This window comes from Theobroma umbraticum, unplaced genomic scaffold (genome assembly GCF_002168275.2).
Source record: "Theobroma umbraticum cultivar Fairchild unplaced genomic scaffold, ASM216827v3 scaffold_44.0, whole genome shotgun sequence".
In the NCBI taxonomy this organism is placed as follows: domain Eukaryota; kingdom Viridiplantae; phylum Streptophyta; class Magnoliopsida; order Malvales; family Malvaceae; genus Theobroma; species Theobroma umbraticum.
The window spans coordinates 8,863,229-8,881,952 of NW_018397255.1; the positions used below are offsets into that span (position 1 = coordinate 8,863,229).

At 34.2% G+C, this 18,724-nt stretch overlaps 2 protein-coding genes across 2 annotated transcripts in view; both read left to right on the forward strand.

Annotated features, from left to right (window-relative positions):
• LOC110429410 (uncharacterized) overlaps nucleotides 1–1,394 on the forward strand; it is an 8,055-nt gene extending 6,661 nt beyond the window's left edge. The window contains exons 9-10 of the mRNA XM_089785752.1: nucleotides 40–218; nucleotides 1,259–1,394. Coding sequence (XP_089641878.1) covers nucleotides 40–218; nucleotides 1,259–1,366 — 287 coding nt within the window. The 3' untranslated portion in view covers nucleotides 1,367–1,394. The remainder of the gene's footprint in view (nucleotides 1–39; nucleotides 219–1,258) is intronic.
• A 1,211-nt stretch (nucleotides 1,395–2,605) lies between these two features.
• Nucleotides 2,606–18,177, forward strand: LOC110429409 (callose synthase 7-like). Its single transcript, XM_021445431.2, has 37 exons — nucleotides 2,606–2,741; nucleotides 2,846–2,953; nucleotides 3,341–3,430; nucleotides 3,566–3,663; nucleotides 3,808–3,931; nucleotides 4,869–4,976; nucleotides 5,067–5,143; nucleotides 5,231–5,297; nucleotides 6,607–6,747; nucleotides 6,835–6,949; nucleotides 7,186–7,517; nucleotides 7,675–7,727; nucleotides 7,846–7,906; nucleotides 8,727–8,808; nucleotides 8,914–8,963; nucleotides 9,070–9,156; nucleotides 9,260–9,364; nucleotides 9,556–9,650; nucleotides 9,733–9,814; nucleotides 9,901–10,064; nucleotides 10,205–10,328; nucleotides 10,438–10,647; nucleotides 10,734–10,885; nucleotides 11,118–11,227; nucleotides 11,307–11,405; nucleotides 11,514–11,576; nucleotides 11,711–11,852; nucleotides 11,946–12,075; nucleotides 13,396–13,518; nucleotides 13,595–13,710; nucleotides 13,845–13,928; nucleotides 14,577–14,689; nucleotides 14,761–14,990; nucleotides 15,405–16,202; nucleotides 16,338–16,388; nucleotides 16,759–16,947; nucleotides 17,688–18,177. Exons 1-37 carry the CDS (start codon nucleotides 2,610–2,612, stop codon nucleotides 17,922–17,924), a joined length of 5,142 nt encoding a protein of 1,713 aa, XP_021301106.1. The 5' UTR covers nucleotides 2,606–2,609; the 3' UTR covers nucleotides 17,925–18,177.
• Nucleotides 18,178–18,724: the final 547 nt, after the last annotated feature.

The window sequence follows — 18,724 nt, forward strand, 5'->3', positions numbered from 1 at the left end:
AGTTACATTTCTGTCTTATGTATTGAGTCATTCGTTGAGGTTTATTGACAGGTTCATCAGTCCCCTTTGCTTTTGTATTATGGGTCATGAGAGAGCTGCCAGCCCCACCCACAGTTAGTAGGCAAGTACAGTCAAGAACAATAACTTTTATCAGTTATGGGGCAGCAGGAATGCAGCATCATCAATACTGGGCTACCGCTACAAGTTCAAAGAATCAGGTATCTACTTCTATTGGCATTTGCTTTAACTGCGTAATGTGTTAGCAAACTACTTAAGCTAGGGTGAGTTTTACATAAGTTATGATGTACTGAATTTTAGGAGAGGAAGAATGATATGCTGATTGCTTAAATTATGAATAAAATGTTAGCTCTAAGGTGTACTGTCTCTTTCGTCAGAAACAAGTATAAGATGTTATGTTTATTTTTTGCTAATTGTCTTCTGTCATGCTTTAAACTTTAGGAGATACCCATTGGCTTTTCTCTAGCATTTTGCATTGCTGCAATGTTTGTCTAGTTGCCTCTGTGTGTTAGAGCTCAAAACTTATTTTTATCTCCAGCTAATCCTGCTTGAATCTCCCCTTTTTTTTTTGCCCAATAGCTTGAACCTTCCCTTTTTTTTTTAGCGCAATAGCTTGAGCCCCCTTTTCAAACATTTCTTTAGTACTAAATATCATTATTCTGCAGAGGCTCAATTGCCTCACATTGCTTTTTCTAAGGATGGACTTGGACAATTGCCAAATTACCTTACGGAAAAGAAGAGTAGACATGAACTTGTAAATATATTATCTACATTTAAGATAGCTGCTGCTAATATCCTACGATTTTGACACTCCCTTGGTTATTTCATTGCCTAAACCTAGTGGACTGAGTTTATCACAAAATTTTCAATTATTTGAATTTGATAACAACTTATAGGAACTATGAGATTACAATTGAGCTTTTTGATCAATCCAGTAAATTATACAAATTCACTAGACATCTGCCCCTGCATTTGGTAAAAACTGGTATAAACATGTAGCAGCAATGTTTCATTTATCTGCTTCATGATGATTATTACTGTCATATGCCTTTTCCCCTGTTCTTTTTCTTGATATTGCATGATGGATGAGAAACACCGAATGGTCGTTTGCTTTACATTGCAGGTGTCGAGAGCAAGTCCAATTTAATGTATGTATTGTCCGGACATCTAAAAAAGGGATCACATTATGGTTATTTCTGGTGGTTCCAAGGGGAAAAATTGATGGAATTTTGCAATGCAGGACTCAGGAATTGGTGCATTACAAATTCGAATAACCATGGTTCGACATCAGATGATTGTATATAGGTGCTATAGAACTGGTATAGGAGTAAAAGAGACCTGCTTGTAGGATCTCTGATTCTTAAGCATTATTTTGTAAATACATCCTGAGGTTTTGGCAGAGGCAGTTATGTTGAGAGTAAGTTGCACATATGCTCCAACCATTTATTTGATCAGATCATTAACAGACCTAATAAGATTCTGTTTAATATTATTAGAACTCCAATGAAATAATTAAGCAAGAAATGTTAAGAAAGTAGAACAGACGGGGCCCCCATCGTTTGTTTTTAGATAATGGAGCAAGAAGCTACTTAAAGGTATGGGTTTGATTTGGGATAAAATTTAATAAGTATTTATTTTTTATTATATTTAATTAATTTTTTTTATTTTTATTTTTGATTAAATAAAATTTTATAATTAATATTTAATTAATTATCATTAATTAAAATATAATTTATCATTTTAAATTTGGATCCGCAACACTAATATGCCCACTCATCGTATTATATTAGTATGCATACAGTTAGTGAAAATATAAAAATAATTTATTTAAATTTTTGTAAATAATGCAGTGATTTTTTTTTGAATATTATGTCAAAAAATTTTGTAATGGTGAAAATAAATATGTAATAACAAAAAATTATTTTTTTATTTTTATTAACAACAATCATTAAAAGTTTAAGTTTTAAAATTTGTAATGACTTAATTTTTGTGTTTAATAGAACACATTTTGGAATTATAAAATTTTGAACAGAAATAAATGTGGCTTTCTTTTTTATTTGGATAATTGAGAAAACAAAAAGCTTTCTCTGATTACTATAATAACAAACTCTACGTTTTTCCTTTTTCTAAAAAGGCGAACTAAGGTTTATTCTTTCTCTTTATTTAATAGTGTTATTATATTATCTATTTGTATTAAATCAAAGGTTTAAACTTTAATTTGTTTAAAGTAGTTCAGTTCAGCCTTTAACCCTCGGACAAGTTACCCACTGTCCCCACCAACGTAATTGAGCGGGAAGAAGAACAGCAAGCCTCCAAAAGAAAGGATGAAAGAGAAGAACAGAAAAGTAGTTCTTCTTCTCCCTCCAAATCCCAAAGCACCAAAAACAATAAGAACAACTAGAAAAGGCAAAGGCTTCTTCAAGGCATTTTCTTCCGTGATTTGCTCTTTCAGAATCTCTCTATGGTAAAGCAAAAAAGAAACCAAACCCAATCCACACTCTGAAAAATTCTATTCAATTCCCTTGTATTTTTATACGCTAGTATACCAAGATGATCATCACTCTCCATTGCTCCAAAACCACTCCACAACCATGGCCAGTATCAGCGGCACGAAGAAGCCGCCGCCTCCGCCATTTGCAAGGTTGCGGTGGGGTCAAGAACGGAAGAATGAAGATTATAACATTCTTCCATTTGATGAATCACCGATCATGAAGCTTCCCGAGGTTCTAATTTTTGTTTTGTTGGGTTTTTTTTTAAAACTTTTTTTTCGGTTAATGCTTAGTGTTGAAATTTTGAAATTTTAATCTTCCCTTGTGGTTATACACAGATTGAGGTTGCGGTTGAATTTGTAAGTAAAACGGAGAATCTCCCAAGAATTGAAGGTGTTGTCGAAAAAGACATATTTCATTGGCTTTCTTCTGTTTTTGGATTTCAGGTATTCTCTCCATTTCTTATATTCTTCTTTTCGTTAACTTCATTTGTTTCCTCTATGGAAGTACGGATTCCTATCTAGAAACCCTGACTGTTTCTATAAAAAATGTAATGCAGTCTGTGTGTGTGTGTGTATTGGTATACAAGGAGACCCGTTTGGGTCTGGAACTACACAATCGGAGGTGGTCCTGTTCCATCAATAAACCTACCCTTTTTATCTCAGGATTCAAAGTCGAGATTTCCATGTTGAAATTTTGAGTTCTAACCACTGAGGTGTCCCCTTGGGAGCAGTGGATATATCAATATTTCAAATGCACACTGGTTGTCCATGATGATTCTTTGATTCATTACACTTACATGATGTTTTCTCATATTTTTTGGGACATTGAAGAGAGGGAACGCATTGAATCAGAGGGAGCACTTAGTATTGCTACTGGCCAGTATTTATACAAGGAAGAAGGATCTTAGAGGTTATGATCAGGTGAATAATTGTTAATATAAGTTCCATCATGGTCTCTTTTTGAATTTCGTATCTGCGTGCAGTGGACTTAATTTCAGCCTTGATTTTCATCCATGTACCACCATATTTTGAAGATTAATAAAGTGTTTGTTGTAGGATGTGGCAATTACAAGGACCATAGAGCAATTGAAAGATGATATTTTCAGCAATTATCAATTATGGTGTAACTATATGCATCTTCCATCACATATTAGGTAAAGTATCTTGTCATTGAAGATTATGAAAGAAATATTTTAAAGCATTTATTAAAACTAAATCAGTATTAGATCTTATATTGCATATTGAGCACATTGGTGTTTTATGTTTTTTTTTTCCTTGATGAATTTTCCTCTTCGAAGGAATCATGAGGGGTACACGGAACAGCAGCTACATGTCATCCACATTGCACTTTATCTTCTTATATGGGGTGAAGCTTCAAATATTAGATTCATGCCTGAATGCATTTGCTACATCTTCCATAAAGTACGTTTACTCTTTATTTTAGTGAATCACTCTTCATGAAATATTCTCTAGTTGCAGCTGGTGCTTGTATTTGTTCAACATCTGCCATATTGTTATTGAGGCAATAGCTAGTGGGCTTATAATTAAGAATCATATCATATTCTTTAATGGGTTATATCAAGAATTTTTATATCATTTAGATCATGAGCCATCACCTCATGATTCTTGTACAGTCACAATGATAATTTCAAGTGCTTCCATTTTTATGGAAATGGAAAAATGCTGTGTCTACAACCTATTGCCTGAGCAAATAGTCACAGCTGTCTCCTGCAAATTTCATGAATTGTTGAAGTGTAGAAAGAAAGGCCCTTAGTTGTGGATATGAACTTTGTCATTTTCATGTTAGATAACTGGAGGGAAAAGAGAAAAAAAAAAAGAAGAAGAAGAAATACATTATATCGACACTTCTGTCATTAGTCAACAAATCCAACTTAGCTGTAATTCTGTGCATTGACTGCATTAGACCAGTAAAAGAGTTTGAGAGACTGTTTTTATCAGACATATGCAATCTTCTGCAGCTTTGGCTTTAGGTGGGTAATGGAAATCCTAACCTACAACCTGGAAATAATTCTTGAACTTGCTGCATCTGCGTGATCGTCATAAGAAATATTTTACTGCTGATAACAAACCAATCATGTTATGTCGGTCATTTGTGAATAAGGTTTTTCTACTTGAACTTTTGCCTTGAGGGTGATGATTCTAGATTTATTTTGTTGAGAAGAAAGAAAAGAATATGGTAATTGAGTATCAGAAGATTATGTAAATTATGCAGTCTAAGGATGCATCATAGGTTTCAGATTGATCATGTGGAGTATTGATATTTGTACACCTCCCCACCCTCCCTTGTTTTATCCCTTCTAAAAGTAACATCCTGTTCTTTTCCCTCTTTCCTTTTAAGATGGCAAATGATGTTCATCAAGTTTTGTCTAGCATCGACACAGATCGAAAACCAGCTGACAACTTTTTAAGAACTGTTATAACTCCTATTTACCATATCCTCTCTGAGGTAATATTCATTTTATTTCATTTTACAGATTTTTTTTCCTATCTATTTGAAACATACTACCTAAACATTTGTTATAATTTGGTGAGAAAGGAAGCTGATAAAAATAAAGAAGGCAGGGCAAGCCATTCTCTATGGAGCAACTATGATGATCTAAATGAGTGCTTTTGGTAAGATATTTGAATAATTTATAATGTTTTACTTTTACACTGTTCAAATATATATTTGATGTGTAAGATATACTACCTTTTTCCTAGGTCTGAAAGGTGTTCTTCTGAGCTACATAAGCAAAAAGAAGGGATGCCATTGCCACCTTCAGATAAGGTAACGATTTTTTCCCTCTTAATTTTAGCCCACAGTAAATACTTGTTTTCCCATCTGTATTGATATGCCAACTGTATTTACCATCTCTTAAAAGAAATATTCATTGTTAAATAGTTTCATCTTTCAATGAGTCACTTATAAAGTATATAAACCACATATATAGAAGAAATCTTTAATGGAACTTAGGTTCAGAACAATACTCCAGATTCATTTCTTTTGGAGGAGAGATGGAATAGAACAATCTAGTTTGAGGCACCATAGAATAGTGGACCTCTTCTGAGTTATTGGGAGTTTTCTTTTCATGTATGTTCTCTTTTATTTTTGTTAAGAGCAATAAGATTTTATCAGAAACCAAGAAAATGATTGGAAAAAGAAAGTCAAATGAGTTACTATCCTTACAACATAACAAAACCATTAATAGCCAACACTGACAATTGTTTACCTGTCTAATCAAAGGATAACAACAAACATCCATAACAAAATGGCAATCTTTGCTTAAATTAATAATAGTAAATAATTCATTGACTATGAAAGGAAAAAATCATTGAAGTAAACATAAAACAACACAATCAACAGTTCCAGCATTAATAATAACTTCCAGAAATATGAATGATTATGTCCTGCTTCACTAGAAATGGCAGCTCTTCGATGCAAACGTCTCAGGAATTTTTCTAGCCTATCTACAAGGATTACTTTGGTCCCCAATTTGATTCATCATCCCTGAATTACTAACACTGCATCATTATTGTTGTGCAGGCAATGCTCATCTCTAATAATTTATTGTAGGTATATTTGAGCCATCTCTAATAATTTATTGGAAACTTAAGAGTTTAACTATGTCTGAGAAACTACATATTGAGCACATAATGAGTAAATTTAAGTTCTTTAGTTAAAAATTAAAAGAACTAAATGAAGAGAGTGCAACTTATTGGCTCTGAGCAATTTTGGCTTGAGTGATCGAAAATGATATCCATGGTTAGGGTCTTTGTAGATCTATGAAGATTGGTGTAAGGAGAACATTGTAAATTATTTTCCTTGAAAGTTGAGAAGGTTTCATATGAAATGAATGTATTAAATTACTTATGTTTGCAACACTACAAATAAAAACTTTGCAGTTTTTGGAATTTTAAAACAATGTTAATTTTCCACTTCTGAGGTATGTGATTCAGCCTTTTCTCAAGAGCTAGCCTTGCTCTCAATGAGATGAGATAATTCTTTTCATAGATGCATTGACCTCTATCAGTCCTTTTCATTCTAGTTTGCTTCTTTTATATAAGATTTTGAGTTCATGCTCATATATTCTATGCAGATTCTGAGCCAATTTATTGTTGGAAACCGATGCATTATTAGTAGCAGGAAGCAGAAAATTAATTTTGTTGAGGTCCGAACATTTTGGCAGCTTTATAGAAGTTTCGATCGAATGTGGATATTCTTCATAATGGCTTTGCAGGTGACCTTAACTCTTAATGTAGTGCTTAACCATTTGATAACTGTCCAGAATGAATTAATGGCATAGACGATTTTTTCTTTTCTTCAGGCTATGATAATTGTTGCATGGACACATTCTGGATCTAATTTTGCTAATAATGAAGATGTCTTGAGAAGAGTGTTGAGCATTTTCATTACTTATGCTATTCTCAGTTTATTGCGAGGTAATACGGATGCTTTTTATTAATACCCTCTTCTTGTAAAAGCAATCTCATAAGTGTCAAATTGAGCAACAACAATATAAAGAAGAAATCTTCTAGTCATTTTGTGGTTTTAATTTTATGTCTTAATCTAGCCATTCATCCCCAAATTCTACTGTCAGATACACACAAATTTAATTGCATGCTATTGATAGAATGAATTAAAGATTTTCATCTTTGCCATATAAAATTTTGCACAGCTATTCTGGACATAGTTCTCAGTGTCCATGCTTGGAGAAGCTCTGAATTTACCCAACTACTGTGCTACTTTCTGAAATTGGTCGTGGCATCTTTCTGGGTGGTGGCTTTGCTGGTAGGATATTCCAATTCTGTGCAGGATCCAACAGGACTGATGAAGTTTCTTAACCACTGGGCTGGGGATTCGCACAATCAGTCATTGTATAATTATCTTGTTGTACTTTATTTGATACCTGATGTGCTGGCTATTATACTGTTCTTTCTTCCTCCTTTGCGGGAAAAAATGGAGTTATCAGATTGGCCAATAATTAATATTGTTATGTGGTGGGTTCAGGTAAGCATATTTAGCATTGTTGCTTTTTTATTATTCTTCTTATTTATTTTTTTTCTTCTGTCTGGGCATTGTTAGTCTTTTTCCCTTACATTCCTTGGTTATTTTCTTAATTTAGTTTTCAAGTCATCTATTATATTTGTATTTTCCTTTGCTGCAGCCAAAACTTTACGTTGGAAGAGGCATGCATGTAGGAACCTTTTCACTTCTAAAGTAAGAGAAAAAGATGTTTTCATTGGGCTTTTGTCTCCCTAGTCATGCTTAAAGTTCTCCCCCTTGTGCTAGGATTTTAACATCTTGCATTAAATGAATAGTATTTCTTTTCTCTCAGGTATACAATATTTTGGATATTGGTGCTAAGTGTCAAGCTAGCATTCAGTTACTATGTGGAGGTGATTTTTCCCTTATATTAATGCATATCTTTTCATGGTCAAAATATTCAATTTAGCTAATCTGTACCAGAACAATGCTTTGTGTAGAGGGACATCTTGCATGAATGATCCCACCAGTTGCTCCTAGTAACATAATGCTTGACATCTGAATCAAGAAGTTAATTCTTTCACAGTTAGATGATTTCTTCTCTTATTTTTTCTTTCTTTTGTTCGATTATTGTTTCATATTTTTCAGTTTTAAAAATGGAATCATTGCCAGAAAATGCAGCATAACTTTTTCTCCAAGGGTGTTCCCATTGGTTGTAGAGAATAGAGTTATCACTTAGGAAAATGTGATACCATGTGGTCTTATTAGGTGTACTTGCTGGTGAAGAGATTTATCAGGTCTGATCCAAGTCATTTTGGTTCCAAGATGCCTCTCTTTTCAGAACCAACCTGCTGCACACTGACACCAATTTTGAGGGTTTTAACAGCCTTGGTTTGGCCATTGCTTGATCTTTCCTCCAGCATGCTAAAATCTTCTTCATGCTTTCATTAGGTTTATCCCTCAGTTTCAATTTATGTGTTGAAATTTCTTCTTACCTGACTTCAAGTACCAAAGAATAAACATGTTAAAAATAATAGTAATTATTGGAGTTGAAGATGATTTCTCAAATTTTGACTATATTTTCCAATCAGTGAGAACAATTCCATTGGCTCTAATTTTCAAATTATTGATCTTTCAAACATTTCCATCAAATTATTTATAAGTGTTGTTTTCTTTGAGGATTTATGAAACTCAGATAGTTGCCGATCACTTTTTCACTTCTTGTGTCAATAGATATTGCCACTTGTTCGACCATCAAAGGCAATCATGAAGATACATGTAGAAGACTACCTGTTGCATAAGTTTATTTCCAATGGTAATATATTATTCTTTATTATCTTTTGTTTCTCCTTCTGATGGCATCAAAATCTTTTTATATTTACTTTCACCTATGCTAATTGATATTCTCTAACGTTTATAGTAAAGCACAATCTGGGAGTCATTGTTGCAATATGGGCTCCAATTGTCCTAGTAAGTAACCTTTTAAGAACTTTAGTATGACAAATTGACACGCTAGTCTTAACTCTAACGTCTGTCCTATAACTTGTACCATTTCTAAGAGAGCACTTTTGTGTAGGTCTATTTCATGGACGTTCAAATATGGTACACCATATTTTCTACCCTCTTGGGTGGAGCTCTAGGAGCCTTCCGACACTTGGGTGAGGTATGAGGCCACTTCATTCACACACTGTCATAGAAGATACGTTTAGGATTAATATGAAAGAAACTGACGTTTAGTTTCATCCTTTGTTCCAATCAATCCACAGATTCGAACAATTGGGATGTTGCAGTCCAGATTTAAATCTATGCCTTCAGCTTTTGACCGCTGTTTTGTGTCACCATCAGGACCTGTCGCAAAGACGAAAGACTGGGTAATGCTATTATAACTTGTCTGCACAATCAGTCTTAAATTTTTGGAGTTCTAGTACTTTATTCCACATTGCAAAAGCATTTTCTTTCAAGATAAATGTCGTTGATGTGTGTAACATGCTTATTATCAATTTATACAATCACGACTTTCAACCTTATCTATTTCTTTGGCTAAACATAAATAATTCCCCAGCGTAATTCAAAAGAACCAAAAAACATGGCAAAGTTTTCTCAGATGTGGAATGAGTTCATATCTTCCATGCGAATGGAGGATCTGATTAGCAATAGGTTAGAGCTTCTTCTTCCCTTAGATTACATACTATTAGACAGTTATACAAGCACACTTTCTAATACTTATTCTCCCCTCCAGGGACAGAGATTTGCTGCTTTTACCATTTCCTTCAAGCGATGAGTCTATGGTTCAGTGGCCACTCTTCTTGCTAGCCAGTAAAGTAAACCCTTATGAGTGTTTCTCTTGTTAACCATTACATGTAATGAAGTCTTTGTTTTACATATTTTTTCTTTCCACATGTGACAGATTCCTGCTACCTTAAACATGGCAAAAGAGTTTAAGGGGAAGGATGATTGTGAGTTAAAAAAGATGATTGGGAGTGATAAATATATCCGTTCAGCCATACAAGATTGTTATTACACACTTGGGGATCTTATATTCTGCCTTCTAGAAGATGAAGATGACAAGAAGTAAGGCAGAAGAATTTGTACTAACTGCTTGAACTTGCAGACATAATTCTTAATGGCATCTAGCCAGTTAAGAATACATTACTCTTTTAGTAAAAATTAAAGGTCTGTGGTTGTTTTTCCATTTTCTCTTTCTGGGATAGGTTTGTAGAGGAGATCTATGATGCCATTGCTGAAAGTTTAAGAAACAAAACTTTTTTGCAAAATTTCAGAATGAGTGGTATGCCTTTGCTGGCTGTAAAGTTGGAGAAGTTCCTTAACATCTTGGTAATAATTGAGCTTATTTTGCGTTTCCTTTATTCTTCTGCATTTTATCCCTTCACTTTTTCTCCATGTACGCAATTAAGCACCTGTTTCTTGAGTTGTTATGTCACAGATGGCTGATTGTACAGATGATAAAGAATTCAAGGCTCAAATAACCATAGCCCTCCTGGATATCATGGAGAGTATCATGCTTGATGTTATGATTAATAACACTCTCAGAGGAGATCAGAAACGCGATCAAGTATCTCAGATGTACAATAAAAAGCAGAGATTTAGAAAGATAAATATTAGTGATATAAAAGGCACAATCTGGAGTGAGAAGGCACTGAAAAATATTTATTTTTAAATATCATTTTCACATATTTTAAAAAGAGATATATTTCTTATCAAATTACAAAATCTCTCCAGGTAAATAGGCTTCATTTGCTTCTGACTGTCAAGGAATCTGCCACTAATGTGCCTCTGAATTCTGAGGCTCGTCGCCGAATCACTTTCTTTGCAAACTCCTTGTTTATGAACATGCGAATTGCACCAAAAGTTAGTAACATGCGTTCCTTCAGGTCAGTAACTCTAGGCAATTTCAAGACTCTTATATTAAAAACCAGATCTGGTACAATCCACAAGTAGTTTCTTTGATCACTTCAACAGTGAATCTAAATACTTGCTTCATGATTGGTTGACCTTTAGGGTAGTTCTATACAAATTAACATCCAAATATAATTGAAAAAGATATTGCTGTAAACTAGTTCCTTCTTGAAACTTAAATTCATTTCTCGCAATTTATTGTTTTAGTGTTTTGACTCCACATTACAAAGAAGATGTTCTTTACTCTGATAAAGAACTGAAGAAAGAAAATGAGGATGGGATATCAATTTTGTTTTACCTGAAGACGATATATCCAGGTGAGTTCTATACCCATTACTGTATTACTGTTTATTATGTGGAATAACTTCAATTAAGCTAGCAATGTATGCAAACTAGATGAATGGACCAATTTCCTGGAGCGTATGAATTGCGAACCTGATGAGGAGGATGTTCGTAAGTGGGTGAGTTACAGAGGGCAGACACTCTCTAGATCAGGTCTGCATGATGATGGTCAATTAGCAATCTGTCATACAATAACTTAAATTGTAATAGTTAGTTTTAGGTGTTTGACATAGTTATTTTTTCCTATGTGTTTTCTACCAGTGCGAGGGATGATGTACTACAAGAAGGCTCTAGAACTTCAGTGCTCCCTGGAATACTCTAATTGTAATGATTTATGGTTTTCTTAGACTTGAGATGAAAATTCTAAATATCTTCTACATTGTTGCATTTCAATATCTATCAGTTCAGCTAAATATCATGCCATATAGTTATTAACTTTATATTCAATTCCTTTGCAGCTAATTTGAGCGAGGAGGATGGTATTCGAAAGCAAGCACTACCTGATTTGAAGTTCACCTATGTCGTTTCTTGTCAGATATATGGAACTCTCAAAAATTCAAATGATTCTCGTCAAAAGGATATTCTAAATCTCATGCTATTGTAAGTTATCTTGCAAAATGCAGTCATAGGACTACAACTCTTAATATGAACCTACTGTTGATGCCATTGCTATTTACTTTTGAAATTCTACAGGTACCCATCACTGCGTGTTGCTTACATTGATGAAGTAGATGAGCCTGTGAAGGAAAAAACTGGGGGAAAAACTCAGAAAGTTTATTCCTCTGTTCTTCTCAAGGGTGATACGATGAATAGCTGTGAAAGAGTAAGTGTTAGTTTGATCTGAAATTAATTTGCTATAGGAATTGCGTAAAGAATACTAAATTTTTAATGCTTCCCCTCTTGGGAATCTGGCAATCCTTACCCATTTATAATAAGTACAGGCCTAATGAGGTAGATTGTATGAATTTGATTCCGGTTGGAGTGAGTGAATATTTTGCCTGTCATAGCCCACTATAATTATGCATACAAAATTACTGTTTATAAATTTTGTATATGAGTACATGTTGCAGCTATGAAAATAAGTTTAAGCTTTTCCTCGTAAGGAACTAGCTTTTTTCCCCTCTCTCATATCTACTAATAGAAAGCAGGATGCCGAAAAAGTAAAGTATAACCTAACACTCAAAGATATGTTGAGACCAGAAATTAGTGCAAATTCCTCTAGATTTGGAGTAGAACATAGTGTATTGTTACATGCATTCTCGTTGGTCCTAACTAGGTCTTTTAGAAGCAAAGGAGGAACTGCATGTGCAACCAAAACCTATAAGACCATCAGAGAGTGATATCCTACTTTACAAGATATTCACACTTGCTAGCTCCAATAAATCAATTGTCTAAATTGTTGCATTTAGTCGGTGTATGGACATGTGAATTTTATTCTAACTCTTGGAACTCTATTGGAGTCAATTTCTATAGGAGTATTTTTTATATAGAAATTAATGAATACCATTAACATATAAAGTATTTTTTATATAGAAATTAATGAATACCATTAACATATAGCAAGCAAATGATGAGATGCATAAATAACTTAAATATCAATTAAAACTAAATGTAAGTAAAACAGGTAATGAAGAACACGAATTGTTATGATTGAAAGTTTCACATGTGAATTATTTAATTTTGAAACTTCATTTTAAGGTCTTGAGACTCCAAACTACTAATAAAGCCTATTTTTTTGCCCATTAAGTGTTGCTATTATCAGAACACCTCATCAAACTTTTAGCAACAAAGCTCATAACGAAAAATCACTATTGATGATAGATCAATTATAAGAACAAATGCTTTGATAACAACTGATGGTGCTAGGAATTTTTGAATTGATGTCACTCCTACAGAAGGCACCTAAAATATAATGTTTAAAACAGAATGCTCTTTTAATTGTTGGATTAAGGTATGCATCTAGACTACTATAACATTTACTTCCCAACTTTCATGGCTTTACTTGACATTCCAATTGCTTATGGCATTACTTGACAGCCCAACTGTTGATCAGATAAAAATGCCCTGTCCAGATGCTTCTTATTTATATTTTCTAAAGTTGCTAATTTCTTATAACAACCTGGCATCACATGTGTACTTCTAGGAAATATACCGTATAAAGCTTCCTGGTCCTCCAACAAAAATTGGTGAAGGGAAACCTGAAAATCAAAATCATGCCATTATATTTACTCGTGGAGAGGCCTTGCAAACTATAGATATGAACCAGGTAGTTGCCTTTCTGTTGTCTTTTAAGGAATCACATTTTTTATATTTGTACTATGTCTTTGACACTTTGATTTTAGGACAATTACTTTGAAGAGGCTTTTAAAATGAGAAATGTATTGGAAGAGTTCCCACATTCCCATGGTGCACAAAAACCTACAATATTAGGTTTAAGGGAGCATGTATTTACGGGAAGGTTAGTATCACCACTTATCTTAATAAGTTTTATTGATCTTTTATAGTGGATAAAAGAGAGTCAATACGCAAAATTCATTTGCAAAATAATGTGAAGTACTAATTTTTGCTTATAATTTTTTCCCTCTTCTACAGTGTTTCATCACTTGCTTGGTTTATGTCCAATCAAGAGACCAGCTTTGTGACTATTGGCCAACGCTTTTTGGCAAGTCCTCTTAGGTAAACCTAAAGTTATCATCCAAACTGACTGAGTGCTTGTGAAACTTTGTGCATAAAATACTATTAATATTTTTATTGAATTTGAGCTTTGTACAAGAGGAGCTTAATTTGTGGTTTTTGTTATGGCAATAACCCACACAATAATAGTGTTAAATAGGCATTTCTTCTATTGATAACTAACCGTCATAGAGGATAACTCCTCCTAGTTAGATTGGTTCTCACAACATTCCAAATTAAATCTTTGCAATGCTATTGAATTGGATCTAACAAAGAATTAATTTAATTGACTTTGCGTAACTTCCAATAAGGCTGCAAATAGATTTGAGTCAAGCTAAGCATTTCCTACTCAATTTTGAGCATGAGTTTGTCATAAGTTGGATTCTGTTCATTATAGTATATGACAGTATATTTGAAAACAAAATTTTTCAAGTGATGATTTTGAGTGATTCTACTTTCAGCAATACTTTCCCAATCACTGTTTCCTATTTTCTTTTTTTGGTACAAAGGGCTATTTCCTATCTATTCATCAAAGTCCAATATTTAAACACACTGATAATTATTTCAAATCAGATGTATAACTCTTTTCCCTGTGAGCTTACTTATTTCTACCATAACCAGTGTAGTTCCTTTAAATGATTATCTTTGCAGGGTGCGATTCCATTATGGTCATCCTGATATATTTGACAGAATCTTCCACATAACAAGGGGTGGCATCAGCAAAGCCTCAAAAACTATTAACTTAAGTGAGGACATTTTTGCAGGTAATCATCAAATATTGAAATATGCAATCTCATGTATTAAATATAGCGGTTAATTGCTTAAAACTCTTCAGGGTTCAATTCAACTCTTCGTCGGGGATATGTAACACACCATGATTATATCCAAGTTGGAAAAGGGCGTGATGTGGGGATGAATCAGATATCACTTTTTGAGGCCAAAGTTGCAAATGGAAATGGGGAACAAACACTTAGTCGTGATGTGCACCGTCTTGGATGTCGGTTTGACTTCTTCAGAATGCTATCATTCTACTGTACAACAGTTGGCTTCTATTTTAACAGCATGGTATATATATTTTAGCTACTTCAAACATTAAAACTTGACTTCATAAAATTTTAGGTAACTAGATGAGTTATATAACCTTATATTACTCTGTGTGACAAAGGTATCTTTCTGGAAAGGACAATTATGACAAATTTTGGATGATGTTTAGGTGTGGGACCCTTAATACTGAAGCTGCAGTTTTTCTGTAGTAGGATAGTTGTTTGGGAAGTTGCTGCACACTCCCATATAACATATATAATTTAAAGTTTGAAGTTAATGTGATTTGGCGTTCTTTGCACATAAGTGTAGGCACCTGGATAATACTAGACACATGGCTGGTTTTGTTATTTGACCTCTGCTTTGCCAGTGGTCCTGCTTGTACTCTTTTATACTTGGAATAGGTGTTGCTGTGATTCTGACCCTATTTTGATTCAGGTTACCATCCTTATTGTATATGTATTCCTTTATGGGCGTTTGTACATGGTTATGACTGGGCTGGAAAGAGAGATACTAGAGAATCCAAGCACAAAACAGAACAAGGCCCTAGAAGCAGCTTTAGTTACACAGTCTTTCATTCAGATGGGCATGTTACTGGTACTGCCCATGTTAATGGAGATTGGCTTGGAGAAAGGGTTCCGCACTGCTTTGGGTAATTTTATCATTATGCAGCTGCAGCTATCTTCTGTATTCTTTACATTCCAGCTTGGAACAAAGGCACATTATTTTGGGAGAACAATTTTGCATGGAGGTTCGAAATATCGAGCTACTGGGCGTGGTTTTGTTGTTGTACATGCTACGTTTGCTGATAACTACAGGCTGTACTCGCGAAGTCACTTTGTAAAAGCATTGGAACTGGGTCTTCTGCTTGTCATATATGAAGTTTATGGGGAATCATATCGCAGTTCAAGTCTCTATTTGTTCATCACTTTCTCAATGTGGTTTCTGGTTGGATCCTGGTTATTTGCTCCCTTTATATTTAATCCATCGGGTTTTGAATGGCAAAAAACTGTAGATGATTGGACAGATTGGAAGCGGTGGATGGGGATTCGTGGTGGGGTCGGAATCCAGCCTGAGAAAAGTTGGGAGTCATGGTGGGATGGAGAACAAGAGCACCTTAGATACACAAGTATCAGGGGAAGGCTGCTTGAGATTCTTCTTGCACTACGCTTTTTCATCTACCAGTATGGAATAGTCTACCACCTTGATATAGCCCATCACAGCAGGAGTTTTCTGGTATAATATGCTAGCAAAGTATATACTGTTTTTCCTTGCAAATTAAGGTTCATTTAGGCCTACTGGACTCTCTCTCTCTCTCTCTCTGTGATTAGTATTACCGCCATGAGCTTGTTATTTGTATTTTATTTGCAGGTTTATGGACTCTCTTGGTGTGCTGTTTTAGTAATACTTATAGTCCCAAAGGTATGCAATTGAAATTGAAACTATGAAGTAACTCTTATGAGGACTAGGTTAATGGAATTTGTTTGAACCAAGGTAAAAATATGAAATATAAAGTTTTCTAATAGTAGCTTAAAGTTATTCCCACCATTTTATGGTTGGCAAAATGCTTTCATATGCACGTGAATGTAGGTGCTGGCGCTAGGCATGTTTTTGTACACTTTATTCTTGTTCCATATCGGTCTATTATGTTCATTTTATTCATTTGTTGCTTACTGATTTACTGATTGATTTGGTGATGTTGGTCTATTATGTTCTTTTTATTCATTCATTACTCACTGATTTACTGATTGATTTGGTGTTCTGTTCGTATGTTCTCCACATCACTATATAGATGGTATCAGTGCGTAGACTGCAGATGTTTCATATGGACCTCCAGCTAGCACTCAGAATGCTCAAAGGGTTTCTTTTCCTTTTCTTCTTGGCAATAATAATCCTCTTATTCAAACTATGCGGCCTCACAGTATCAGATTTATTTGCATCTATCCTTGCCTTCATGCCCACAGGATGGGCCTTTATTCTCGTAAGTTTTGCGAATTTTATGGTCTTCAACTTCTTTTAAGCTGTTTTTTGTCAGTTGCATCATAGCTAAAATTAACTGCATTTTTTTTATCCAATCAACCTTCTCCCTCCTTTGGCCAACCCCCAATGATGGCAAAATTTGATCTCAATTTTATGGTATAAACAACAAATGATTTACTAGATAAGTTTGATATTCACCTTCAACACTAACAACATCTTATTGAAAGTGCCTTAGAAATATATAACATGATTAAATGTTCCCAAATATATTTCTCAGCTGTTGATAATTTATTCAAGCATTGAACAAAGAGTTTGGGAATCACTAAAATGTTGTACTTCAATAATGCCTTATAAAGAGAACCTATTGCTACTCTGGTTTTCCAAAATCTTTCTGCAAAATCTTGCAAAAATCTATTTTCCATCTCTGGTTGCCAACCTACTGCTACCATTCTGATTCCATGTCCGTATGTTCAATTTTCAAACTACACTAAAGAATTTCACTTTGTTAACTTTTGGGAGGAAAAAAAGGGAAAACCCCCACTCCTTTAAATTAAACCTATTTGTAGTAGCATCCAAAACCCTATGGGGGGTGTAAATGCCTTTTAAATATTGTACCTTGAGAAAGCACAGGATTATGCATCCTGTAAGCTCACAAACACCAGGAGTAGATATTTCATGGAGATAAGTAATACATATTCACTAAGCCAACTCATTGCTTTTCCCTTTCCTTGTCCTTCCTAGATTGGGCAAGCATGCAGACCTTTGCTGTATAAGCTAATCTGGGATGCAGTAAAGGAGCTAGCCAGAGCATACGACTACATAACGGGATTGCTGCTCTTCACGCCCATTGCCTTTTTATCATGGCTTCCATCGGTATCCGAATTCCAAACACGCATTCTCTTTAATCAAGCATTCAGCAGAGGCCTCCATATATCTATGATTCTGGCTGGAAAGAAAGATAGACCCTCATCTAATTGATTTATCTGGCATCTGGTTTTTTGTTAGGACCTATTAAGTTTCAGTGTGATTATTTTTGTGATATGCTTTTGGAGAACACACAAGCTGTGACTTTGGTGGTGTCTCCATCTACAATCCTTCAGCTTTTTTGTTGTCCCAGATTGATGTTTGCCGTCATGGTTTCTGTGAAAATTAACTCGGATCTTTGATTCTTGTTTTTATTTAGAATAATCCAATTAGTACTTATCAAAGTATTTAGTATTTACCAATCTTCTATGATGTCTCTGCCTATTCTGATTGGTAAGTAGTGCTTTATTACAGCTTTAGTTATATTATACATTAATTGAGCATTTATGATGTATGGAAATAGGGCTTTTTGGTGTAAGTTCATTGGAGCTGGCAGCTAGAAAAATTTGCAAGTTATAAATCTGTTAGTGAATAAATCAGAGGCTTAAATGCATTCCCATTATGGAAACTTGCAGATGTGTGATTTTTGTGTTGATCTGGAAGGTCAACTATTTTGTTTTTCCTTTCAAAATAATATATGATGTTAGTGTGCTTAGCCTTAACCTTTTTACAATTAAGTTGTACTTAGATTGGATATCAACTTTTGGTTTGGTAAAGAAAGTTAATATTATTTTGAGTGTTAAAATCAGATGTGAAAGTGGCTTAATTTTAACACAAAAACATTATGTTAAGAAGTTATTTAAAAAATTTAGACATTTTAATATCATACTTGTAAGTACTCTTTATGATGTTAATATTCAATTAAAACAATAAGTGATAGTGTGATTTATTCTGAGTATATTCATATTATTGAG

Bases quoted from the DNA above. Each gene is read 5' to 3' on its own strand.
- LOC110429409 (XM_021445431.2), top strand. From the start codon at position 2,610: ATGGCCAGTATCAGCGGCACGAAGAAGCCGCCGCCTCCGCCATTTGCA. The intron at 2,954-3,340 runs GTATTCTCTCCA...GGGACATTGAAG, and splicing joins CTTCTGTTTTTGGATTTCAG to AGAGGGAACGCATTGAATCA. The intron at 5,144-5,230 runs GTAAGATATTTG...CCTTTTTCCTAG, and splicing joins GATCTAAATGAGTGCTTTTG to GTCTGAAAGGTGTTCTTCTG.